The 27,296-nt window shown below is 38.7% G+C and overlaps 1 protein-coding gene across 4 annotated transcripts in view; it reads right to left on the bottom strand.

Annotated features, from left to right (window-relative positions):
* The window catches only part of DGKI (diacylglycerol kinase iota), a 207,017-nt gene that overhangs the window by 86,199 nt on the left and 93,522 nt on the right, over positions 1 to 27,296 (bottom strand). For 2 of the 4 annotated variants that reach the window (XM_071551159.1, XM_071551162.1), the window contains exons 7-20: positions 23,434 to 23,505; positions 22,952 to 23,068; positions 17,243 to 17,338; positions 16,867 to 16,941; positions 15,558 to 15,653; positions 13,627 to 13,709; positions 12,150 to 12,210; positions 8,904 to 9,017; positions 8,210 to 8,347; positions 6,958 to 7,036; positions 2,904 to 2,959; positions 2,004 to 2,066; positions 1,697 to 1,770; positions 258 to 369 (exon numbers count right to left, since the gene is read on the bottom strand). In XM_071551159.1, coding sequence (XP_071407260.1) covers positions 258 to 369; positions 1,697 to 1,770; positions 2,004 to 2,066; positions 2,904 to 2,959; positions 6,958 to 7,036; positions 8,210 to 8,347; positions 8,904 to 9,017; positions 12,150 to 12,210; positions 13,627 to 13,709; positions 15,558 to 15,653; positions 16,867 to 16,941; positions 17,243 to 17,338; positions 22,952 to 23,068; positions 23,434 to 23,505 — 1,236 coding nt within the window. The remainder of the gene's footprint in view (positions 1 to 257; positions 370 to 1,696; positions 1,771 to 2,003; positions 2,067 to 2,903; positions 2,960 to 6,957; positions 7,037 to 8,209; positions 8,348 to 8,903; positions 9,018 to 12,149; positions 12,211 to 13,626; positions 13,710 to 15,557; positions 15,654 to 16,866; positions 16,942 to 17,242; positions 17,339 to 22,951; positions 23,069 to 23,433; positions 23,506 to 27,296) is intronic. The other 2 variants (XM_071551160.1, XM_071551161.1) reach the window with 2 other exon arrangements.

Raw genomic sequence — 27,296 nt, 5'->3', positions numbered from 1 at the left:
AACCTGTAAGCATTGTGCATGCAAATTAGCTATATCCTGCAAGGAATACATTTTCATTATTAAATAACAAATCTTTTAGAAAACTGTAATATGCCTCTGTCTTTTAATAGCAGAGCAGACTTTGGCCTTAGCTGATTTATGTGGAAACTTGCTTTGTCTCCAGTAACAAGGACACCTTTGCACTGTGCCATGTTGCCCCCCAAGTTCCACGAGTGTGGCAGCTTCTGGGGGAAAGGAAGTACCTGCCCTGTACTCACCAGCGAGGCCATGGTGAACCCAATGACCTCAATGTAGCCATCGTCATGGCGCTGAGGCTCAAAGTCTCTGTGATCTCCAGGGTTTCCCCAGGGCATTGTGCCAGCACAATACCTACAGAAAGAAGTTTGGAAAGCAAGTCTGAGAAAGCAGTTTTCCCTGGGGGTCCTGACTAGTAGCCTATTAGCCTGTTCTGCTCGTTTCCAAGCTGACAACATCCACAGAGGCATCCACCATAATCTTTATCAGGTGCCTCTGTGAGAGGAAAATGGGGAAACCCCAGGAAATACGTAACAGAGTAGCAGTATTTTGTTCTCCCTATTTGCTTTGATTCCTGCGCAGGTGACCTGTTGAGCCACAAAGCTGTTTTGCCCCTATGCTAGGCAGGCAGCACAAGGAATGCCAAACATTGCACAGCTTGAGGAGGCAGGGAGTAATAAGTAGCAGAACCAGATACAGCTGTGGCATCTGTCTTTTCTACCATTAAAGAATGGATGCAAAAGTGATCTAACAGTGATAGAAAGGGGAATTCTGGAGAGGTGGCACCAAGTAGAAGCTTGCAGTGAGGGCTGTGCAGGACTCAAAAGATCAAGTGCTTGGGACTGCATGTGGAGCAAAGGGTAGGTTGTCTAAAGCAGCGGTCTCCAAAGAGGGGTGCACACACCACAAGGTGTACACAAGGAAAATCCACAACTGACAAGACAATTAGTGTGTGAAGAAAAGAATTGCTTTGACTTTTAATAAATAAGAAAACAAACATTAAAGTGTTTGCTTCATTTTTATGACATCCTTTCTTAAGTTATTGTTTGTGTTTGTTTTATATTGTATGTAATATTAGTAGAGTGGTATGTGTATATAATTTATAAACAAATGTACATATATTGGAGCAGTGCTCAAAGGATTTTTACTGATAGGGACACATAACCAGAAAAGTTTGGAGACTACTGTTTTAGAAAGCAGAAGATCAACAACTTTTAAGAATACAGCTATATTCTTACTATTCGACACCTTGTAATATGTTAAAAACCAGCACTTTTTTCAACAGTTAGATGTTCCTTTATTGGAAAAATATGGATCTTTCCCTCCATTTCTGCTCCCTCCTCCCTCTTTCCTTTCTTTCACACTCAGATTCTAATTAAGCAAAAGACTAGACATTTGTGTCCTTCTTTACCATCTTGTTTGCAGGTTAGGTGCACAATTTTTCAAAGTGAGTTTGTGAAACATTTCTACTCTATCAGGATATTCAACTTTTTGAAGGATGTTTCGCTGCACTCTGACGCCATTCTATTTGCTCATTAACAGTATTACAAGCACCTAGCTCTCAACAAGGTGGCCAGTGATAATATGCTTCCAACGCATTCATTCAGTCTAGGAAAAATGGTAGGTCTGTTTCAAAAATTATTATTCTTTTTCTAACTCCAAGCATTTGTCTTGAGCTTACCTGGGTATGTTTAAAAACACTATACACTGGAACTTCAGCTCCTGGATCTTTGGAGTCAGGTCTGTACCATCACACTACAAAGCCAAAGTGACAGAGCACAGAGAAATTGCTGAATGGAGCCACAGACAAGAGAAGTGTTGCTGCTTTGTAACAACTTTCCCAAGACTTTCCTTGGAATGTGTTGCAAATGTCATGCTCAAAACTGAAAAGTAACAGAGCCATTAAACTCTCACCTCACTCTCTCTCCAACCGCCCACACCCAACCCCTTCCCACCATACTATGACACTACAATTTTTTTATACTTACCACAACTTTAACATGTTTGGATAAATCTCTTGAGCTTCTTTGCAGAAAGTCTGTAAAGGCTGCCTGCAACAAAAATACAGGAATTGTCATGAGCACTTTTCTTTTCTTTCCTTGTTTCTTATCCCACCACACAGCTAATTACCAAAATGACATTCTCTTGTCAAACTTATAGAAGATGTATTTTTTTTAATTATGATATTCTCCTTTTGAGAGAGTAACTGAAAAAAGTCCTTAGGCACCCAAGAATTTAAGTACAAATTCGTGCTCACATACTTGTTTCCATGGTTTAGGCACATTGGCACAGAGGAAGCCAACATCCTGCAAGTCGTTATATGTCATTCCTTGACAAACTAGTATTTCTCTCTTAAAAACTTTAGAATAAAGTGTTGTTGATGTACCTCCTGAATGCACAATTGAGTAATTTTCTTTGCATATTCCCACAAGAAAATCAATCACTCCAGACACCTATCTCTGTCCTCCACTCCCCATGACCCTACATCCAAGACTGCTCCTCAAAGCTACAAAGGTACAGTCCAAAACTCCGGGAATTCCTCTAGGAAAGTCAATATCCATGTACTTGCCCAAGCCTGAAAGAAGTGGAGCAGTTTCTTGGAAAGCTTATGAGCCAGAAGAGGGACCAAGATATGACCAGTACTGTGTCCAAAGGAGTGGCATTTCTCTCACCTGCTCAGCTCTGAATAACAACTGTACTTCAGGCACTTTTTGGCAGACACCTACCTGTGTGTGGCATTGCCAGAAACAGTATGTGTGCTCTTGAAATTACAATGGGCAAAATGAGCTGGCATGAGCTCCTGATGTGAGAAAGTAAGGGGGAAAATACCTAAGAAAACATTCAAGCAACTAAGTTAGCATCATTCTTTAAGACAAACCACAACTTACCCCTGCATAAAACATTTTATTTCTAAATCGGCTGTTGAATTTCTCTGGGTTTGCTTCTGTGAAATGATAAAAAAGAAAAATATGAACACCGTAATAACACAAGTAAACTTCATTATACCTTCACATTCCCTGCTAGCGCTATAGTGCTTTTAGCACATATCACTCAGTGAAAATATTAACATAGATATATTTTTCTTGCATGACTGTCTCCCATCTGTGGGTTTATCTGCTAGCAGATTTCAAACATCGATATTGAATTCTTCCCCTTTCCTGTAGAGAGTGAAAATAGATGGAAACATGAGCAAAGACATAACAAGAATTCAATCAGTTAATTTAACACCTCTCAGACTATTCATCTTATGATCTCTCAGTACATTTTGAGACTTCTGTTTCTGGCAGTGCAGAAAGAATTTCTAGGAATTATTTGAAATTTATGAAACAGTAATCCATGTTTTGAAGCAGGAGTAAAGCATTAGTTAATTACAAGAAGAAACAGACACTTAAATTCAGATATGTTAAAGAGCTATCGAGGAACAGACTTTTCTACCCAAATACTTCTGCAGCAAGGGGAAAAAAAAACCAAAACAACAAAGTGGTTATTCTAAAACCTATTTAGAAAACCATTTCATTTTGATTAGATTCCAAGTAATGGAGAATTTTAAGTCTAGTAGTAATGCACATCTAATGGTTAATTATTCTCACTGTTAAACCAATTGTGGGGGGTTCCTATCTAGAAATTTTCAGTCTTCAACTGCCAACTGCTAAATCTTGTTATACTTCTCTGTCAGATTAAAGAGCCTTCAACTATCAGATATCTTCTCTTTGAGAAAATACAGGCAGTGATTAAATCACCTCTTAACCTTCTTTGAAATAAGCTAAATGGAGTTCCTTTGATCCCCCAATATAAGGCATGTTTCCCTGAGCAAAGGTTATTCTTGGGCCACCTTGGGAACTGCTTTCCTAGTCTGTGTCATCCAGAGCTTTCAGAAGCAGACCTTCTGACACTGCATTCAGTGTTAGTACCAACTACTCACCCTTGCTCAATGATTATCTAGTGAAAACATGACTGTCCAAGACTGTCCTTCTGGCTAAAGCAACACACTGGTGTGAACGTATCCAAATTACTTCTCAAATGACCACTTAAAACAGTACTTCTAGTTCTTTTTGAATTCACTCCATTTCATGGTCTAAGGTTCCATTTTGTAAGAAAGAGGTGCTTGAGGTTTCTGATTTGATTGCTTGCCCAGTTACTGTAGCATTCTTTTGTTGTGTCACAGGTGAGACAAAGTCAGGGGCACTTCTACTTCAAACAATTAATTTAGCTGCATAAGTAAATCTTATCTCATTTATTGAGCTGATAGCTCTTTGCAGAAATTCTCAACACACTATGCTAAGCAGCAGAAGGTTTCTGAAGGCTTAGTGCCTGTTTTGCACATTCCCTGATGTGACTATCCATGATGGCTCTGGACAGCAGCTGCCAGAGCACTGGATCTTACATGGATCTTCCGACAAATGCTCACCATGATCAAAGAAACGGTTTAAAACAGAAAAGGAGCCTTTCTGAGGTCAGCAATTCAGCAGTCCCTCAAGGTACTGCTCCTACTTCTGACATTGCAAATGAGCATGGGTAGGGAGGAAGGACTCTTTATGTGGTGTGGAATAGAGCCTAAAGTTGATTTAGAGTGCAACTTTGATTGTAGAAGTAAATTACTGACTGCATATCCAAGGCTCACTCCATCCTCACCCTTCTCAAACCATCAAGGGAGTAGAGAATCGAATGTGTTAGACTCTCTGTGTGCGCAGTGGCGGGGGCTTTCCTCCAAATGAACAGTACTGCAGAGGTAAAGGATCAAACCGCATGCTAAGAGGGCTAAAGTAAATTGTATCTTCCATGCTCTACCAAAGCATAAGGATAGCAAAAAAGACTTTACCCAGAACACTCCCTGAAGAAGCAGAGCTAAGTGCACGAGGTTTGGATCCAATTCTCAAGTCTCAGTCTGAATAGTCACAAGAAAAGTGTAGAAGTTGCCATGGAAAAGGCCACATTCATGTACAGGTTCTTCTGAGACATCACAATCACTGCTTATTGTAAATATAACAACTGACTTATCTCTATGACAAAGTGCCCTCCTAGGCTGAGAGTTCATATCAATTTATCTCATTTTGATTTGCAGTCGTTGCATTCATTTGTTTCAATGCTACATGTGATTACAATAGCTCCAGGTAAGCAACTGCACATAGTCACTTAACTAATAGCCCAAGTACTACAGCCCTTAAAGTCCTTTACATTTTGCTACTTTTGCTAAGAATTTCTCTGGGTAGTCATCAGCTGCAAATGAGATCAGAATTTGCTTTGTACTGCTTATTTCACAAAGCCATGGAACGCTTTGGGTTGGAAGGGAACTTTGAAGGATGCCTAATCCAATCCCCCTGCAATGAGCAAGGACATCTTGCATCCTCATTCAACCTGACATTGAATGTTTCCAGGGTTGGGGCATCCATCATCTCTCTGGGCAACCAGTGTTTTACCAACATCATTGTTAAAAACTTCCTCCTTATATCTAGTCTAAATTTACTCTTTTTTTTTTTTGTTCAAAACCATTACCCCTTTCCTACTGCAATAGGCCCTGATAAAAATCTGGCCCCAGCATTCTTATAAGCCTTCCTCAAGTATTGAAAGGCTGAGATAAGATCTCCAAGGAACCTTCTCTTCTATAGGCAGAGCAACCCCAATTCCACATGAAAAACAATATAACACACACACCAGCAACACCTCCAAGGCTATAAGCATTTCTCTCCCAAAATACATAGGATTCACTTTGTATGTTTTAGTATTTGAGAAGATAAGAAAGACACAATTGGTAAAGGCTTGTGCTACAAAAAGCTCTCCTGGTCACACATACTCAGACACACAGCTTGGTTTGCCAAGTACTTTTTCATTCATGTAAAATTTTAAAACAGTGGCATGTCTGGAATAACATTCATTCCTTATAGGGCTCCATAACTTCATTATTAAATAATGCCTCCATTAAATGAAAATGTAGCCATGCATCTAATCTATACTGTATATTCACAGTCACATTAGCAATGCATAGTGATAGGCACTCATAAAAAAATGCATACAGCTGTCATCATTTCATTCCTCTGCCCTTTTGTGGGCCCTCATTATTATTCGTAAAGCTTGAAGTAGTCTTAAACATTATAAAATATGCATTAGCTCATTCCATCATGTATCCTGCTCTTTACTTAACCTGGTACTAGAGCAGTGCTGTCTTTTCATCTTGAAATGACACACTGATAAGTATGACAGTGAAGATAAGGGAGGCTGTGTTTCAGAAAAAATACCTGCACATGAAGCTGGAATGACCAAAAGCTGAACACAGACAACTGAACAAGGTTTACTTTTATAAGCACTCCTGCCTAAACCATATAAATAGAGCAGTTCACGTAAGTCCAAATCCCACACATTAAACCACATTTCAATCTATATGGGACAGTAAAACTGCCATTGTCACTGTGACAGACAAGGTGCTACAACTGCTCAAATTCCTGATAGTCCTGTGGACATTAAAACACTTAATTTGGATAGGGACCCTCTGGGTCTGTATCAAGTCCCATGACACTGTGCTGTACTCATCCATAGACAATAGCTCTCCAGTCCGAGAACACAATTATCCTCCTACTACTTCCAGTCTTATAACTCTTCTCCTCCCTCCACCTCCAAAGTAGCAACTGAAATATTTTTCTCTTATTTTGACACTTCTACATCATCATTAACTTCCTTTATGTCTGTACTTACTATCTCCTTTACAAGACCTAAAACTTTGAAAAGCTTCCCTTTTAACCCTTTTCCTGCACCTTTTTCAGGTTTTTAATCACAAGGTCTCTTGGAAACTCATGATACATACAAGAAGAAAGAAAGTGATTGTATCTTGTGTTTTTGTGCTCCAGCTTTCTTTCTGAATTATAAGAACAGGATGCTAAATCAGCTCAGTTTCTAATTCATAAAATAACTGCCCATCCATAAGGCTAAAGAAATAAAAGTTCCTATTACCTCTAGATTCATGAAATTCCAGCGTTACATGTGCATCAAATCCAAGACTGAAGTAATTATTGAAGACATTGAGGGGAAGCTGTAATTATATAATAAAAAGAGATGTAAAAATAGTATGAATGAAATATTTCTTGACACATCAGGGTTCAAGTACTTTAAACCTGGCATGTCATGAAATCCTACTAAAAAGAAAGTAGGACAGGTCGGGGAAATGTAAGCAGAATGTTTCTCTGAATGTTAGCAATGACTTCTGGAAGATGATCAGACACAATAACCCAAAGAACACAAACAGGTCTACACTACTTTATGATCATATATGTATCTTTGTAAACACATCAAAGGGTTCCTTATGTTGTCATTGGGATTTCCCATAAGGCTGCTCCACTTAACATGTCACCAACACAAAGATTTTCATAACTGCTGGCTCTTCAAGCTCAGCATGGCAAATGAAACTCAAGCTGTGTTCTTCTCGCTTGACATATAACCAGAAGCAATGCAAGTCCCAGAGAAGATGCTCTAATTCTGTTGAGGATGCACGAGGCAGAGAACACGCATCTGGCCTCTTCATTTTCACACACACCCAGCAGGGCTGTAGAGAGGCAACAGTACCATCCAATAGATAAGCTGGAAATTATACCTGAGAAGAAGAAAATGGTTCACAGAATCCCGGTTGAGTTTGTTGTTTTTTTTTTAATTATTGTAGCACTTTCAACTTCTACAGTCCAAATGACATTATTACTATATGATTCCCTGACAAAAATTTTCTCAGTCTTCAACTATCAAGATACACTAATGGAGATTAAATGGAGACCCACACACAAAGAATTTGAATACAAAACTACATTACACCTTGTTGTAAAATAGGAAACAACTGGCAACCATTAGCAAAATCCTAAGGAATAAAATTTTACATTATGTTTTAAGTTTCGTCTAATTTGGAAATGGATGGTAATCACAGGGTTGCTTCTCCTGCAACTAGAGAAAAACAACAATGACCTTTCTGAAAAAATGGTAGGGTTTTTTTTCCAGGATTTAGTACTTGACATAAATGTTCAGTGCCTGGGAGTTGCAAATAACAAATAAAGACACTATATTTCACACAACTCTGGAATCACTGACATGAAAAGAGACAAAGGAAGAGACATAAATAGAAAAAAAAAACGTTTAGAACTCCCCACACATGCAGCTAATAGTGTAAGCCAAAGGTGTTCACAATCATCCTATAGTTTCCATGGAAAAAGTAGGCTCTCACCTTACGTGCCCCATCCTCCAGCTCATCCTGGGGCAAATCAGGGTTGCGCTCAACCTGAAGGTTCCAGCGGTCCAGCTGGACAATGGTCCCATCTTCCACATGGCAGAGGATCTTGGACACTGGCTCATCTGTGTAACCCTGACAGCAGAATGTGACCAGAGTATCAGCCACAGATGGTGAAAACAAATCAAATCACTCACCAATCACCTGGCAGACCTCCCTCCTTTCACACAGGCCCAAAACCCCAGATGAAATATTCCTAAGACCCCTGCTAAATTTTGATATATCAATAAAAAGCTGTTACTGAGGAACACAAATCTAGGGCAGGCAAAGTAAGGCCATAAGAAGAGTAAGTCAAAGTATATTTGTGTTGTCTGGAATAACTCCAGTGCTGTAGTCAAGGATAAACAAACAGAAACCAAGTTTAAACTGTGCTTAAATTAGAAGCCTGCATATTATCCTCATTACTCGCCTGAAATACCAGATGCATCTAAGTACACTTTTATTACAACCACATCATCAGTAATTAAAAACACCAGACTGGAAACAGAAATAAATCATTATGCCTAAGTGAAGCAGACCTTAGACACAGCCCTGCTTGCTGTTTTAGCCCAAAGGAAGGCCCACCACACACAACTAAATCTGAGCAGCAAGTTGAGAACACCCATGTAAGGGTACCACAGTCAGTCCTTACCCCACCCCAGTTGAGGGTGCGGGCAAGATCATTCCCAGTGCCAAGCGGAAGGACAGCCACAGGAGGAGGGGGGCTGAGTTGCAGCTCATCGAGGATGGAGAGGATCCAGCCCACCTATAAAAAGGGAAATGCAGGCAACTGTTAGTTACCTAGGAAAAAGGCATATTTTGATCATATCATATTCCTCTTCACAGTGAAGATCAAGTAAAAGAAATGCAAAATTGAATGAAGAATAATGATGGACAGTTTCAGATAATTTCTTTAAAATTACCACTACACCAAAAGAATCTAAACCTTTGACAACAGTTATGAAGGAAAATGTGAGAGACACATTAAAATGGCATGATGTCTGAAAACTTGTCATATCCAGGGTGAACTTGCCCATAAGTCTCCCATTTCCCAGACAACAGACCTTAGTGCTGAATTATTTCACTCAGTACAAAGCATTATAAATATATATATTTATATATAAAATAGAGATACACATATATATCAAGTAAAAGACTAGAAGACTAGAATAAAAGACAGACTTTAATGCTTAGGGTTGAAGGCTTTGGATTTGGAACAATGAAAATGTCTCTTTTGTATTCTAAGCTATTAGTTATTTTAGAGAGCTATTTCTCTCTCTCCTTTTTTTATTCTGGACTACATAAAATCTTCAAATAGAAATCTATCCAGAAAGAACTATAAACTATTCTGATTTCATTAAATGGTAATTTCCAAAGAGGAGAGAGAATTGTTGTTATCAAACTTCTTATGACTGAAAATCTTGCTACAAAACAAAGAACTCTTTCTTAAACTACTACTCACTTTAAAAAATATTTGTGAAGAACCTGTGCTGCATTTTTAAATAATGCATTAACAAAAAACAAACAAAAGATTTTTTTTTCTCTCACACTTTTGAAAGATGCCTCTTCTACTGGAAATGTGAGATAAAAACCAGAAATCCTGACTGCAGCTGGACAGAATTTTTCTTGCCCCAAATAATATTACTGTGGTTTGAAATAGATTCTTAAAATTGGAGCTTCATGAAAGACACCCAGCATAACATGGGCATCAGGAACAATAGCTGGAATTTGAAGGACTGCAGAGAGAGTGGCCTGATAAATACAGCAACCACCACGCTGTTCAGTATTCTGGGGTGTTTCTTTCTTCAGGTCTCTTAACAGATAAATTTAATTTTGCACAAATGGCATTCATCAGACAGCTATTTTTCATAACCAAATGTCCAATTACTAAAGCATTCATCTGGGATGTGATCTCATATTTGAGTTCATTGGCTGACAACAGCCATCTCAAGCACTTACAGCTCTCATGTCCTTGGATATCACCAAAAGTACTTAGGTATTTTAGAAGGATTTTCAGAGGTAAGTAATTCTCTATCTTTCAAAATATCTATCCTTCAGCCTTTTTAACAGCAGGCAGAATAAACAGTCCAAATAACTTCAGTGGGACCAGGAAATCTTAAAGGTCCTTTTTCATTACCACTGACTTAATCCACACATCTATGCCTCTGCCTCCCACTGCTACATTACATTAGTCAACATTACAATACCTACCACTTTTGTACATGTTTTTAACCGATAAATAGAAACTTCAAATTACTAATCTATAAGTACAACATTGCTATTTAACTTGAGGTCACTTCTAAACCTTGTACTTTACTTGCACAATCAAGGATGATGCAGATTATCATTTCCCTGTGAACAGAAAACTCCTGACAGCTTTGAAAGTGAAGCTTTCCACTTCTGCCCTGCAAGTAACAGCAAGCAGTGATGATGCAAAAGTTACAATAAGTTCTGATTCACCTCAATAATGCGAGGCAACATCTGGTCTCATTGCATATTCATTAAGTCCATTTGAGCCAGATTTTTCATTTCTAAATGTAATGGCTTTGGGAATAACTAGATATTAATTTGCTTCAAACTGAGGAGCAGCAAAGATAGTAGTGAAGTGCTGCTCATACTCGTGAGAAGGTGCTGCCACCTCTCGCTTGCAGTGTTCGGCAAAGGGGAAACAAAGGATGGTCCAACAATGTAGTTGCATTCTTTTCTCTTTTAATACTTTTATGATGATTTTTTCCCCTATGAATACATTGACTTCCTGAGATGGAAAAGAAAGAATTCCAGCAACAGACTGAATCACTTTTTTTTGCCGTTTATGTCTCCTGCTAAAGCAATGCCTTGCACATTTCTTAAGGAAAGTTCATAATCCAGTAATGTCTTATTTTAACACGTACTAGCAAGACAGTTGTCTTATCACTTCTTTTTTTTTCTTCACACTTGCAGGGGAAGCATTGATATTAATAAACCTACTGCTGGGGTTTTAAAGGAACCCATAGAAGTTGAATAAAAAATTCCCTCAGAAATTCAAGCAGAGATGAGCTAACAATGGAGTTTCAGCTCACTAAAAAATAAATCAACCACGTCTTCATGACCTAAACATCTCCATACATCTATCCTGTCCGACCATTGCATCTTCAAAGTCATAATGCCTTTTCTTTACCATACTTACTCTTAAAATTACTATCAAATGCATGTTGGGGAATTGAGTCTACTGACGATAAAAGGTTGGTTTTTCAACTGTATTTATGCACTCAGTCACACAGACTGAAACATTCCTAAATACTGGAAAGGGTAATGCAGTTGTAATAACTCCATTATCACCCATGGCCTCCGAACCCTGAACTGTTCAGTCTGTCTCCAACTGAAGGTGCCTGAGTCCTTCAAATATCTGACCTCATTCACTCCTCCAAGAACACAGAAATTCTGTTGCAAAGAAAAATACTGAACCTGGATCTGCCAGATCTCAAGCTAGTTGTATGACCCATGCAATGTCTTTCCTCAAAGATGCTTTGTAAAGAAAATGGGGAAACTAACTTTCTTTAGGCACAGAGAAGACACCATTTGACTATACTCAGACATTATGAAGACAAGAGCAGAAAGGAGCAAAATGGCTCCCTGTTACTGACTTAACCTGCTTGACCCTCAGATCCATCTGAGGGTAAGTGGAGACCAGCTGTACCAAAACTTTACGCATAAAGGAAAAAGTACTTTGGACATTAGGATCTGGACCCCTATCTACACAGGCCAGGCCACAAATAAAATTGAAAAATAAATATTAGATTTTACAAGTGTAAGGTATGTTTACTAGCTCTGCAGCTGTTGTGAGATGGGAAACCCATCACTGTGAGGAATTTAATCACTTGGCCAAAGACCACAGGGCTGCCAGGTGCCAGCCACCTACCGTCCCATCCCCACCACAGGCCAGGATCCTCAGATTTGGCACTTTTCTGTACAGCTCCAGCCTGGCCAGGAAAAAAAAGGGGGGGGATAAAAAGTCAGAACAATAATGCAGACACTTTTTATGCATTTTGATGAGTGACAGTGTAAGCACCGCTTAATGCACTCCAAATATTCATTACTAAGAATGTGAGTGGAGGTGGAAAAATTCAAAATCAATCAATCAATCAATCAATCTCAGTGTTGCCAAAAGACTCAGCAGTGGGGAGGCTTTGGCCCTGGCAGCCACCAGTAACATCAGCCTCAACCCAACCTGAGCCCTGTGGCTCACTTCATATCTTCACACACACACATGCAAAACCACTAGGATGCGATACAGGACCTTCCTTCACATTAGGCAGCACGTCCTGACAAGTGTTTGATCAGTTTAGCACGTTCTCATGCTAAATCTGGAAGACCAGATTCTCACATTCTCTCTGAAGAGGATAATCTTTCTTTTTTTCTCTTACCCTAAAGCAAACAAATTTAAACATCAAGATGTTTAAACAAAATTTAATGTTCGCCATCACGATTTGATTGGTAACTATATTTTAAAACCACAGAAGGCAAGAACATCTAAGAGTTCCTTCCCTGGATATCTGATTTAAGATACCAACAGGAGAGACAAAAAAATAAAAGCACCCATTGAAGTCCCGCTCCTTCAGTTGTATCAAAGAAAGGCATAATTAACTATCTTGTAATTGAGCAAGTGCATTCATGTGTAGAGAGTTGAGGGACCAAAGGACTTAATCCTCCTTTAACCTCATTACAAAGCTCTGAAAAACGTATGTCTACCTTAATGCTTCTAAACATCATGAGAGAACAACAGTGGAGATGCTTCTGCAGGAATAAAGAAACCTTGGTTGCCTTGAACAGGAAACACTTAGACTGTTCTTGTACAGGTAAATATTTTATTTTACATATCGCTATCTTTTTGTGCTGCCTAAATTGTCAAAGTAGTGCTGAACAGATGGTTGAGCAAAGCAAGAATCCCCATCTCAAATACCACAGAAATATGGTTTCTTAACCCTTGGCAGCAATAACCAGACTGTTAAAGATGGGTTCTCTCTCCCTTGGAAGAGGCACACACTTCAACTGAGTTAGTTACTCAGCAAGCAGAGATAATTGCATAGTGATGTTATATATGGTAATCTGGAGGCAGCCTCACCCCACTGTAATTCCCATCCACCAGGGAAGGGGCAGACATTGGGATTAGAAGCAAATCTGTTGTGAATCCTCCCAGACCTGGCTCTGTCTGACACAGGGGCAGATCCCGATTTTTTCTCACAAAAGCCACCACTGCAGCCCTCCCTTTTGCTGCCAAAACCTGGATATGTAAACCTCCCACATGGGCTACTAATCTAGGCAAGCTAGACCTTTTTCTTCCTTCCTCATCAGAAAAAAAAACCAGAGTGTGCAGCGATGAAGGTTTGAAAACTTACGCATCTCTTGGCCCCTCCTGGGAGAGATCAAAGACCTGACGTGGATTCAAATACCACATAAACATTTGAAGAACCTTGGTGCCCTGGGAAGAGGGAAGAATCAAACGAAGGGAAATTAGGACTATTTCAATGATTATTAGAATTAATAGTGTGTATTATTCACTGTATTTGAACTGTTTGTTTTTTGTTTTTTTTTCCTGTGCTTTATAAAGCAAAGAAAATAAGAAAAAGACAGATTGGGAAGTGGCATAGCAAATAACTGCTCCATAGGATAGCAACCCACTAGTTTGGACAGGGTGCACATGCAAGCACACAGACTAATTTCAACAACACAGATCACTAATGGTTCGTAAGAACAGGCATTTGGGAGCAGAACAAAGGTACATTGCCCACAGCAACCTGCTCTCCTGCCTCTCACCACCTGCAACAAGAAGAAACCTCTGTCATCCCACACCACCCTCCATCAGCCAAGACAGTAAGAAGTTGAACAAGCTTGTAGTAAAGTCACCATCACATTGAAAATTGTCCTTCCCAACATCCAAGCAATGACAGTGCTTTTACCTCCACCATTATCACCATGAAGACTCATAGTTGTAGCCCTCTACCTTCTAATGAAGCAAGAGTCAAGGACTCTGAGGGTCACAGCTGCCCCAAGGCAGCTCACTTACTGCCAAGTGCCCAGCCCATCATCTAAAAGTATAATTTCTGTTTTCTCAATCTCTTGGGTTCCTATTCCAGACACTTGATTTCCTTCCTTGGTGATCTGCCCAGAAACAAAGTGGCAGGATCTCTTACTAGCAGCAGAGAGCTAAGAACTCTGTAGGGTGAGCTTGTACTCCAAAGTAATAAAAGAAGGCCTTTCAGAAACAGCCTGGGGACACACATCAGGAATTATCCATAGCTTCCCCATTCTGGGAGATGGCTCTTCTGCCTGACACCTTCCCTTAAGTAGAGAACCAAGAATAGCAGTCATAGTACCTAGGAAAAGGTATAAGAAGAGGAAAAAATAAAGGCGATGTTTGCTGTAGGTATTCTCCCAGTCTCAGCTGCATGCAGTTCATAGAACTCTTGAGGCAGAGAGAGGTACAGGACTTCAATAATCTTCAGGTTTTTCTCTTCCAAATCTCACCTTCAGCCTGTAAACTGTTAGGATCCCCAACAACCTATGGTAAGTTTGCATCTGAACTACACAATGAAAGAAGGACCTACTTTTTCCCTTCTTTTGAACCAGGCATTGAAGTTTCATTTGATATCCTCTCTAATTCTTCTAACAGAGGAGAAAGTGAACAGTGGCTATACTATTCTCCATGCTCCATAGGCCTCTGTTGTATCTTACATCAATCTTTCTAATAAAAGGGCCTGTTTATCAAAAGGCACTCATATCTTTGATGTTCAAAAAGTAGCAGAACTAACCTGGAAAACATTCACTTGGGTAAGTATTCATTCCAAGAATCCTAAGTAAAAAGTCTGCTGCATGTCAGTCACTGAAACTTGGTTCTCTATGGTACAGTACAAGAGCATTCATGATTTTTTTTAATGCCATAGAAATAGGTTATTTCACATTCGCTAATTTCATTAACCTTTCTGAATAAAAGTAAATGACTATTTAGATGAAGGTAAGTCTAAAACTTTATTAGTAACCTAAAATTTCTCTGGAAAGATGAGCTTTTCTGAAAAATCTCCTAATTATAATTATAGATTCCTTTCACAAATCTGAAAACAGGAATGCAACCACTCAAATACTCAAGTACCCATCCCAGCCATTCAACTCCACTGAAGTAGAAAGGTCATTCAACATCAAAGACCTCTTCTGAGAAATGCAGTTAAGGCATAGAATCCTTTCTATCTGACTGACCAAGAACTAGTCTCATTTGCAGAAACTGTGCTGTTAAACTTTAACTTTGTGACCTGGATCCAGCTGATGCTCTTACCTGATTCCCTCCACTTTTTGGATTGACAAAAACCAGCAGCGGCTTCATGAGTGGTGAGGAGATGGGCTTTATCACAAACGGCCGGCCTTTGTTCTCCTGAGAAGGAGAAGCAACAAACAGCTTTAGGACAAGCTATGTGTGTTTTCCTGGCATAATACACACGGGAGACCCAACCTGACAGAACAACTTCAGGTACTGGAAATAGTATAGCCATGTCAATGTGGTGCTCAGCTGGGACCAATTTATCCGGATGAGACAACAGAGTAAGAAAATAAGAGGGGGAAAATATCACTTTAGAATAGTGCATAACTATTTTAAAATTTTACTTAATATTATTTCCAGCCCCCCACTCACAATTATTCACACAGCACTAATAATGTGCCAGATATAGTGCTACTTCTAATATGAACAGGTTTTCCAAAGGAAAATAGAATGAGACAAGCTACTTATGCTATTAATTCCATCTAACATGTTGTATCAGCACTTATTTGCAGATAATCTGTTCTTGAATTCTTGAGCTTGTTGCCTTTCCACCTTTGAACAAATGCCACAAACCAAACATTACATGTCAATGAGAAACTATTTGCCTCCCTCCTCCCTACACCTGCAGGACACCAGAAAGCCCAGTAATGAGGGCACTGTCCTGGTAGACACAGATTCCAGTTCCTGGTCTGAAGTTCCCCCACCACTCAAGCAAGGCTTTGAACCAGAGAGCCCTGGGTATGCAGGGGTGAGTCTCCGTCCACTTCTCCCATGAGGCTGTTTGCCCAAAAAACCATCCACTAAGAAGGGTCTGGAAGCAAGGTCTTCTATAAGATACATTGTTAATCAAACCATCAGATCAATAATCTGTTATCACTCTTCCTCTGTGGTTGAATTTCAATTTTCACACAAACAGAATATTTCCAATACGAGATCCCCTGAAGGAGACATCCTCTGACTGGACCAGAGCCTTGCATCAGTGCACTCACCGTGGATTTCACAACCTCAGTTTCACACCCCTGTTCTGCCTAGTGGAAAACAAGGCTGTGAGCTGAGACTCTTAAATCCCCAGGGAAGACTGTTTCAGGTGCTGGTCCTTCTGGAGTCTGGTACTTTGATTCTTGAAAAAATTCAGCTCAGAAAATAGAACTTCTCATACAAGTTTTATCTCTTCTAACAACAAACTCGTTCGCATGGAATTTTCCAGGGGAAAAAAAATATGAAACAATGCAATAAAACAAAAAAGACAAAAATCCTACAAACTTGAGAGTCTCTGTTAGACATTTAAACAAAAGGAGCCTGATTTCCAAAGCACTTGAATACCTACTTCATTTCCTCTTTTGCTGGCTTTTCTTTTAAAAGATGTTCTCTTCTTTCGCCGTGTTGAAGTCTTTAAGGAATTCTACATCAAAAGAAAAAAGAATACATGAAAAGCAAAACAAAATTTAGAAGACAGGCCCAGAGAGAGCCCCTTTACGAAGCTCTTCCATGCATGTCCACTTGGAGGATGATAAGAGTATCTGGCACATGCTTGAGATTTAAATTACATGCGCTGCATGCTTTACACTTCGACACCACCGTTTATGGAGAAAGCCACACACGGAGACCAGACTGGTGCTTTGGAGCTGGAAACTTTCCCACGCTGTGAGGGGGAAAAAAAGATCAGATGCTCCCATAGACTCACATAACACCACATGTTGTACCTGCCAACCCTCCCAATAGGGGTAGGAGACGCCCGTTTCCCCTTCGGGGCTCCAGTCTCCTGCCCAATCAGGCTCGTCTCCTGGTATGGAGACCACCTGCATAAAGATGTAATAAAAAACATGATAAATGAGATATTTTTCATGTTTTTTCTTTTTTCTTTTCTTTTCTTTTTTTTTTAATTAGGAAAGAAAACAACAAGCTTTAGCTCTGGCAACCATTATGACTCAACATAACATAGGCCACCATGGTGTATGATACTGGCACTGTAGAGTCACTTTCCGCTTATCAAGAAACATGTGTCTGCTAAGGAACCAACTGAAATGTTAATTTTTAAGGATTTGAGTTAAGGAGGTGTTTGTAGGGTAGTTGCTTGTTTTGGTTTTAAATAACAGTATCACTTAACTATGTGGAAAAAAACATACAACTGCCTGTATTTTAGCAGAACCCATTAAAATAAAAATTATCTCAAGGCTGTTTTCTAGGCTGGCAATAGTCCGCACAGTGATACTGAGAGAAAAGGTGTTGTGGTGTGATAAGAATGGTCCAAAAAGAGAAATTTTATTATGTTTTTTTATTATTTTAATTCAGTCATTGAAGTCATACCTGCAGGACACTCTAACCATTTCCATATGATTTTCAACTTCTAGCATAGCCATCACCAAGAAATAAAGTAATAAAGGGAATTAGAAGAAAGTTCTTCTTTTTTTCTTTTCTTTTTTTTTTTCCTGGCTTCAAGAAAGGAAGCAAAATTCACTCAGTCATCTGAAAGTTCATTTCTGTCCTGGTGTCCTGACCTTGACCAAAAGTGTACCACCAATGAAAGTCAACAAGAAGAGATCATCAAAGCTGTAAACAGTGATCTGTTCTTAATCCTGCTTGCAACATCAGTAGGAATAGCTACTAGGTTTTGTTTAATACCACTTTCAGAATTTCAAGACTTCAGTATGACACATCAGATACAGAAGTTAATGCTTCCACATCTCTTAGAAGAAAAATAACAACTGTCTAACTCAAATATCTAAAGGCACTGTCCTTAATCACTGAGACCAAGAGAAGTCTGCTGTAGACCCCAAGGTCTCAAGCTTTTTATAATCTCTCAGCATTACTTGTGGACCAGAATATAGTCATTCTTTACTGGTTACTGAAAATACTGTAGACAAGACAGGTCTGCAGAGCAATTTCAGAACATCTACCCTTTTAGACCATATTTTGAGAAACAACCTAAAGAGGTGCTTGTACTTTTCCCTGCTCTGATGCAAAGTGATTTTGAAAGCATGGTAAACCACAAAGACTGCACTGACTACACAAGTGCATCAGCAATCCCATCTGCATAGTCTTTCATCACTAGAAAGTTATGGAGTCATTACATTCAAAGCTGCCTCCCATGGGGGCCTTAACATAGTTCCTCAGCCATTCTCTGATGAAGGGTTTAGGTGAAACACAGGACAATTCATAGTCTTGCTAGCAGTCTGCTGAAAACTCACACACATATCAAGCCTTTTCCCTGTGCATCAGTCTGTCCAGGTGCAAAACTCAAAATGCTTATCACGTTGGTTAAGTGCAGTGAATTCTACTAACAAATGAGTCTATAACTTAAGTTAGGTAAAACACTAGGCAAGTACTGTACCTCTAGAAGAAGGACTGTACTTGTTCTATCACCAAAAGGTGACCCAAATCTAGTGAAGTTTTTCCAGAAAAGGCAAAGACAGTTCAGTAAGACTCTTACTAATTTTAAAAGAATAACTTAAAGAATGTTTAAACGTAGCTGTCATTAAATCCCACTAAAATGTATTTCTTTTCTCGCCCATGAGTGGGGTTGGAAAAGGCACACACCTATATTAAAGAAACAGTTTTACTCTAAGCCTCCATTTTGATTATAAACATTTTCATTTCCATCCTCAAAAAGGTACTAAATATCCTACATCACAACAATGTTATTTCACCTCTTTGGTTTTGGTTTTCTGTGTTTGTTTTTTTTTTTAACATGCCTACACCAATAGTGTTAACAGAACTGAAAACTTTGGTACAGTAATTGCAACGGCATGTCCATAGCAGATGAAAGGCAAAAAAGCTGCTTAAACATATGCAGGTTCTTTTTGCAAACATGCAGAAGAGTAACAGCCAAGAGTATCAGCAGTCTTTGCACACTGAAGTGAAGATATGGATACATACTACCTTGTTCACAAAACAAGGTAATGAGTAGTTTCTACATGTACAATGTTATTCAACAAGCTACCTGATAGTAAAGCATACCTTTAAATGGGGACCATAAGTAAATACTAACTTGCCTCTAGAGAGGAAACCTCTCCTTTGTGGATGTCAGTTTGTCCATCTTCAAAAGAGATTTTTCATATTATTGAACGGCCATGACAGTTCTCAGCAAACTTAGCTAGAGGAACAGAAGTGAAGTCCTTCTTGCATGGTGTTGGATTGTACGAAGGCCGTGGGCTATCTCAGACAAATCCAATTAAATCTTTCAACCTTTTCCTTTACAACATTTCGGCCTTCATTTCCAAAAGCTTTTAGCACACTGACCTTCACATTATTTAAATAATGAACAGTGTCTGGGAAGGTCAATCTTGACCATGTTCTAGCTGTTCACAAACCACCATCAGACAAGCCAGCTGCACTCAGCAATTGAGGAAATAAAGAAACAAATCCAGAGATAATCATTCACTAGAACTTTTTCAAGGTCCTCAAAGGAGGAGAAGAAAACACCATGTTTACTCACCTTGAACAGGATAGCCTTGGAATTTTAGTTACTGTTTTTATCTTCCCAAACAAAAGGCAGACTGAATTGGTAAATACATCAGCCAAATCCTCCTTATTATCTACTTTTCTCCCACAAGCATGTAGTAAATCCAGTGCTAGAGCTAATACCACTTTGGCTGCTAAACCTCACATATAATAAAATACCACCAGTCAGGAAGAGTGACCTGCTTCACAAACTAGGAGATGGAATTGATTTGAATCCCAGGAAAACAGAGCTGGCATCAAATCACTTCTAACAGTACAGAAACACTGGAAATCAGAAAAAAGTTACAGAAGTGGCTCACATTATGGATAACATGGAATAGGTACTGGGAGTTTTCCATTCATGTAAGTGGGTCATTACATACAGAGCTACCACCAATTCCAAAGCTATTTGAACCATTCTGAATATTCTTCATCTTGCAATCAATTACTTGCAAGAAGCAAAAGCTCCCCATTTAGAACGTAGGTTGTCAGCAGAAATTTGTCCTTAGCCAATTACACACGATGTTTCACTACCACAACATTGCTGGTAATGAGATGGGGAGTGTGGTCTTTATGCAAGACCAATATTTGAAAGGTGGTGACCCACATGATACAAAATAAGCATGGAAAACTATTTTGAGGCAATAAGAAGAAAAAAAATAAAAATTATAAAACAGGGCAAGGTTTTGTCACAAAAAGCCAACTCATTTGCTTAAAGGAAATAACAAACAAACAGGATGCAGGTACCACTAAAATCAATTTTAAATGAGTAGGGAATTCAGTTCAGGAGTTGTCTGTGACCAATGTAAGTAGTTAATTAGAGCTGAGGAAATAATTTATAAGAAAAAAAGCTTCTAGCCAAATTTATTCCAACTGTGGAATATGTGAAAAACAGATTGTTGGTTACACATTCATTTATTATGTGAATTTACAAAAATTTGTGAATGTTGTGTTTATATTCTGTGGATTGAATACTTCACAGTGTTTACCAAACATTCCTATAGGGTGAAGAGGGTCATAATACATAGAAGTAGAGATGGCCAGAAACTGCAGGAGAAGAAAAATATTTCCTAAGAAAATAATAAATGAAAAAGCAAGACTTCTGCCAAAAAGTTGAAAACATATCCAAAAGATTCATCAGTATTTTCTAAAGCAATAAGGATGCACTCCCTGTAACTGCAATGGGTGTTATTATGAAGTTCCATGGAAATAAACTCATTGTCTGTGTTAAATATAGTTTTGATCTATCTAATGCTTCAGCTACTCAAGATAAGGTTTTTGCATGCTACTGACCATGAATTTCAAGGACCCAAGATGCAGTTGAGGGGGAATAATGGATTGAAGTACTTTCTCTCCACTCACAACTCGGGCACACAAAGCTAACAGATATTTTCTTTTAGTTTAACATTTTAAAACTTTATTTTAAAGATATTTCCCCATAAATTTTAATTAGTTAGATCAGATTTATTTTTTAATTTGAACTTGCCTGATAAAATAATGGACAAGAAAGTCAATTCTCTACAAATATAAGGAAGGCAATCTGTTTTGGCCAAAAGCCAAATCAAAAAAAAAAATTACAAGTGTCAGGTTTTGTTTTGGGCGGGTTTTTTATACTAAAATTAAATGCAATAAAGATTAAAAAATATTGAGGAAAAGCTTCTATTAGTAAGGTCAGACATAGATACATCTCTTGAGTATGGTTCTGAAAATTAGACAAGGATTTTAAGACTTTCCCAAGAACTTAAACATTCCTCAACAAGTGAGAAAGAAAAAGTTTTCTCTGGAGAAGAGCTGAGTAAAACAAACAGAGAAAGAAGAGTGTGGGTAAAAGCTACAAATGCAAAAAAAAACCCCTTTTTTCTCTGAGTGGAGGTGGCTAGGGGTTTTGCCTACACTGTCTCTTGACCTAAAGGAGAAATAGCAACCTCTCTGGTCAACTTTTTGATGACTCAGTACATATATTTCGCCTTCCCTCTGCCCATTGTCTTCAATAACCAGCTTGTTAGAAATCTTACTCGTGCCCAAATCTGCTGATCATATTCCTAGACTGGAACTAAAGACTGAGTAGCTCACAGCTTAGGCCTTAGGCCTTTTTCCAGTTTCATAGGACTAGTTTTGTCTTAGTGCCTTGCCTACAGCCTTCTGGGCTTCTTGTTGACCACCAAGAAACAGAGTCAAAAAGCCCAGGTCATTTCCTAAAGATGGACTGAAATAAAAACTATTATTCTGAAATAAAAATTTAACCAGCATTTCTGACTCCCTGATATGTTCAGTGTTTGTTTCTATCATTTCAACTTAGCATGAAAACAGACATTCAAAGAAACAGTTCTTACTTGATGCAAACCTCCTTTTAAATTTTTTTGTTAGCTCTCTTTTGGATACATCCTCTGTATCAATTGTGTTCACCAATGAATTATCCTCTCCTGCACCTATCACATGCATCACAAAACCTTTCAAGTCTAATGCTTGTTACCTTCAACTAAATGAGCAATGTGCTGACATTGAGCAAGCACTGATGTAAGAGATGATTCTTTACAGGTCCATTAGTGGCAAATTCAGAGGGGTGCCAGTCCAGCCACAGCCAATTCTTACTGTGGTTCAAGGGAATGTTTGTGAACAGTTTTTCCCTGTTATTTGCTCAGCTCTATTTAATGCAACATGCTTGACTGCCTACCACCCAGGGGATTTCTTGCAGTATGCTTGCTGAACTCAGTTCCAGGAACAAATTTGAGCTACATTAGCTCAGAGTAAGTCATGTTTATTGTTCATCATCCCAAACAAGGAAATCCACTGAAGGACTGGATGGAGGGGCAGGAGGATACAGGTTCATAATCACCATGGAGGTATGCTGGGTTTCAGGGAGAGAGACAGGGTTGAACAAGCATGCCTTTGTGAAGGAGGACTGAGCAGCAAAGCCAGGTTGGCCCTGCACAGCCATACAGCTTCAGAAACAGACATCAGCATGCAGTTACCTGAGGTTTCTTCACCTTAATGATCCAGGTGGGAGGCACAATGACAGCAGCATGAGCCCCCAGGGAACATGGCTCCTCAATGTGATGTAGCATGAAACAGGTGACTTTATTATGAAACTGGAAGAAGGGAAAGAGCAGAGTCAGTAAGGAGGCCAAGAAAAACAAAGGGGAAGCATGGGAAGGAAGAAGAGGGTGATGGTACAAAAACTGGAGCAATATTCCCAAGTCCACCGTTTTCAAGTCATTCAAACCATGGAGATTTAGGAACACGTAACTAAATATTATCTTCCAAAATCATTCCTTCTTAGAAAGAAACAAGCAAACAACCCACAAAAAATCCCAACCCAAACAAACAGAAACACCAAAACCAACAAAGCAAACAAAATCAAACCCCTCAACAACAAAAGCAAGCAAAGAAACAAAAAACCCCACAATCACTCTTACTTCAACACAGATCATAGTGTCCCAGAACATTCACTTACTGCCAGCTTGCACCAGGAACAACTGATGGCCACAATCTCTTTACTATGGAAGGAGAATTTCTGCTGGAAGCCCTGGAATAATCAGGAAAAAAAAATATTAAATTCCTTCTCACTGCAACATCACACACACCTTTAACTCTTGCCCCATGACTGTGCTAGGCTGAACGAGTTCACTGAAGTCAGATCCATTGGTTCAGCCACAAAGCTCTTAGACACTAAGCAGATTTCTGGAGAATAAAACAATGACAGGATTCACAGAGAAGGTTCTTCAATTAGGGTATTTTTGTACACACTTAATAGCATGTCTGCAAAATTTTAGGCTTATTTTTTGTAGTTAAAAACAATGGAAGAAGACAGAAAAGCAGCGCCTATTTAAATGGATTTTTACAGACCTGGACAGTTTTAGATTTGCTGTTGAACATTGCAGTCTTGTTTGATGTAAATATAAATAAGAATCTGAATTTCCTTTTTTTTTACTATGGAATCAACTACAATGTCTATCTAGGAATGTGATGGTAGAGAAATTAAGTAATAGTTTTATTGAGCTGACTGAGATTAAAACCTTTCCAGCAAGTTCCAAAAAAACCAAGACAGCCTGATTCAGATCAAACAGATAAAAGAAAATGTTTCTTTATAGTTCTAAGAAGAAAATGCCCACCATTACCACCAAATATGAGATTTTATTCTCCTACAGAAGAGCTTAATTCCATAGAGTAAAATGTCATTTTGCTTTAAATGCTAAGGCTGGAAAAGACCATTGGGTCATATAAATCCTTTTTATATCTAACACAGGCAAAAAATGGTAAGATATACAATCTGAAATTTCGAGTTGAGTTAAAGCTTATATTAGTCAGAGAAGAAAACTGATTTGGGTTGATGGCAGGAGAGATGAAAAGTCCAGAATTTCATTAAGCAGTTTGTCATAGTCAACTTCACTGCTTAGATTTCAGACTTGCAGTTGTCTGGATCCTTTGTTCATGGGCTTCCATCAAGCCTCTCTCTATCACAATAAGTAGCCCATCACCACCCTGAATTTTCTAATTCAATCTCTCTACCAAGTGATGAATTTGTGAGCTAACTTTCTTTGTGACAAGCTGAGTAATGCCTAAATCTCCTACATGCTGGACAACGCCCAAGACCCAACGCAAAAAAAGTTATAATCTGATTTAGTAACACCTATACTGCTTCTGTAATTAAGGTCCTTCTTATCCTGCAGGAAAAATGAGCCAGTCAGTGCTCAGTGCAATGACAAGGTAAAGCACACAAAGCAGGAGAATTAAGTAGACAACCAAAAAACATTCAGAGATGCATTTGTCTTAAGTGAGAGACTGAGCTACAATGTGTCTCTGTAAGGTAGACAACCCTATGGATACTCTCAAGAGGAGGCGGCTCTACCTGCCTGCCCACCATGCAGAAGTACACTTAGCAGCCTCTTCTACAGGTGCCTCCATCACATGTGCAATCCAGCTTGCCATATGGGCCATATCACCAAGGCTGACTCCTAAAAAGGTTGGTGTCACCTCTGTCTAGATTTTTTGGGGGTTGTTTTGTTTGTTTGTTTGTTTGTTTTTCTAATCATGCCCCTAAAGCATCAGAAGTTACATTCAGAGAAATTCAACGACTAAATTCTTCATAATGATGGTGATGTGGCATATTCAGGTTTAGTAACCATGTGCAGTCAAATCGCTTAACAAGAACAAGCTGGTCAGCTGCTTCTGGCTGGGCACATCTCATCTGCCATTTGGTGTGGACACAAGAACAGAGTGACAGTGACCGTGATCCAGGTGTTGGTACAGAGGTCTGACATTGGACAAAACACTCTATTCTTATTCACTTACACTGGTGCTTCATATTGTTTCCCACAAATCTCATGCTTTCTTGTCTCAAACTGCATTAAAAAAGATTTCAGTCCCTGATGGGCATGAATTGTTTTGTTTTGTTCTGCTTTGCAACAACCAGCAGAAAAACTCTTCTCTCCCAAAACCTCCACTAATAAAAAACTAAATTCAGTACATTAATTCCATAGCCCATCAGTTGTGTATTTTAAACATACGGTCTAAGCATCTTGTGTGGTTCTGGATGGACCATTTTTTCATTTATTTAGTAAGCAATTTAGCTTTTAGGGAGTAATTAGAGACAATGATACAGCAATAAAAACATATTAATGATAAGTAGCAATAAAACACCACTATCCTTCCTAAAATTGCTTTACAAATGTGCACTAATTCTTCCTAAGGATGTGTGCTTCAGGTAACATGGCATTTACTTGAAAGAGCTTTACAAATAAAGGAACTGATAAAATAAACAATGTACTGTCACAATAAGATTTGATGGGGACTATCAGACTAAAACTCTGAAACCTCACATATTTTACTAGAAATCATTTGTCTGTCTACTTCTCTCGATGAGAAGAAAAAATACATTTCAGTTATCTGTTTCCTGGAGGTCTTCTGCACCAAATTAAAAGTTTTGAGACAGAAAATGAATTTCAGATTTGTGAGGACATCAGCCTAACAATACATGATTAGCCCTGATTCTTCAGCAACAAATTCCTCTACCATGCGTGAAATCTACTGTTGTGAGCTACTCCTTTAGAAATAAACAGTTGTGCATAGCAGAAGAAATGTCCTTGTAGGAAAAGAGCACCTGAATTCCAACAAAACTCGCTCATGTTGATGGTTGGTCTAGACTATTTAGACAGATTGAAAATCCAAATCAACATAGACATCCATGTACACAAACAGAACACATACATTACTAATTCTGGTATGTTCTGGTTATATTCCCAAAAGTATCTACCTTTAAAGACTATTTGCACACTAGTGTTAGGGCTACTAACAATAATTTGCAAGTCTTTTCCTACAATATTTATTCTCTTTTTAGTGCTCTTAGAGATATCCTAATGCAACATTATAGAAGAGTCAGGTATTATTACAACTGTAATACAGACTACAACAGAAGCACTTGGATAGTGATCTCTTCTAAAATAATAAAGAAGAGGAATTGCCTTTCAATTACTAGAAATTTTAGTCCTACCTTTACATGCAGGAAAACAAGTTCTCCATCAAAATTTTAAAGAGACCAGTAACTGAGAGGTACTGCAGAAATACACCACATGTGTATAGAGGACACACTGCTTTGGACACTACAAGAGGTTAAAGAAATACAGTGTTTGCTTAGCATGATGGTCTAAGATGCATTCTCAGTCTCAGAACATCCCTAAGTCACTGCTAACTGGAAGTATATGAAGAAAAGACTCCTTTGCTTTCATCCTTAAGCTTCTATTACTGCACACAACAGTTATGAGATGCATGCTGGGCCACATGGCCATAACATCCTTATGTCAAATTACAAAAAGATAAAAAAATTATCCTTTCTCTAATGATTCCAGGTAAAAAAAACTAACAGCTAAAAAACTACATTTTTCCATATCTTCAAGAGAAAGAAAGGAAAATACCATGCATTATGTAGAGACCATAACTTGGGAGGACTTATTTACCATCTCTTCCAATGCAACAGCTATGGAACATTAAGGAAAAAAACAATGTGACAGGTTTGAAACAACCAAAATGAAGTTCTTCTCATAACATGTAAGTAAGTTCAAGAATTAATTGCTAAAGGATGTTGTAAAAGCTATAGCTTTACAGGAACTCAAGGTTCAACTAGGCAAGATCCCAGGAAAGAAAGTCATCATAGGCTATGATATAACTAAAAAGGCACCATTTCTGGAAATTCATGAGACAGAAATTTTGAGAGGCCAGGAGACTGTTTTGAGGTTGCATCACTGAACACCCTTCCCATCTAACTCTTTTTCATATTAAGCCATTGTTGAATACTGGGCTCAATGGTACTTTGCCTTAAGA

The sequence above is a fragment of the Pithys albifrons genome, chromosome 3, assembly GCF_047495875.1.
Source record: "Pithys albifrons albifrons isolate INPA30051 chromosome 3, PitAlb_v1, whole genome shotgun sequence".
NCBI lineage: Eukaryota > Metazoa > Chordata > Aves > Passeriformes > Thamnophilidae > Pithys > Pithys albifrons.
The sequence above is the reverse complement of the archived record's forward strand: the minus strand, read 5'-3'. Positions and strand labels throughout refer to the sequence as shown.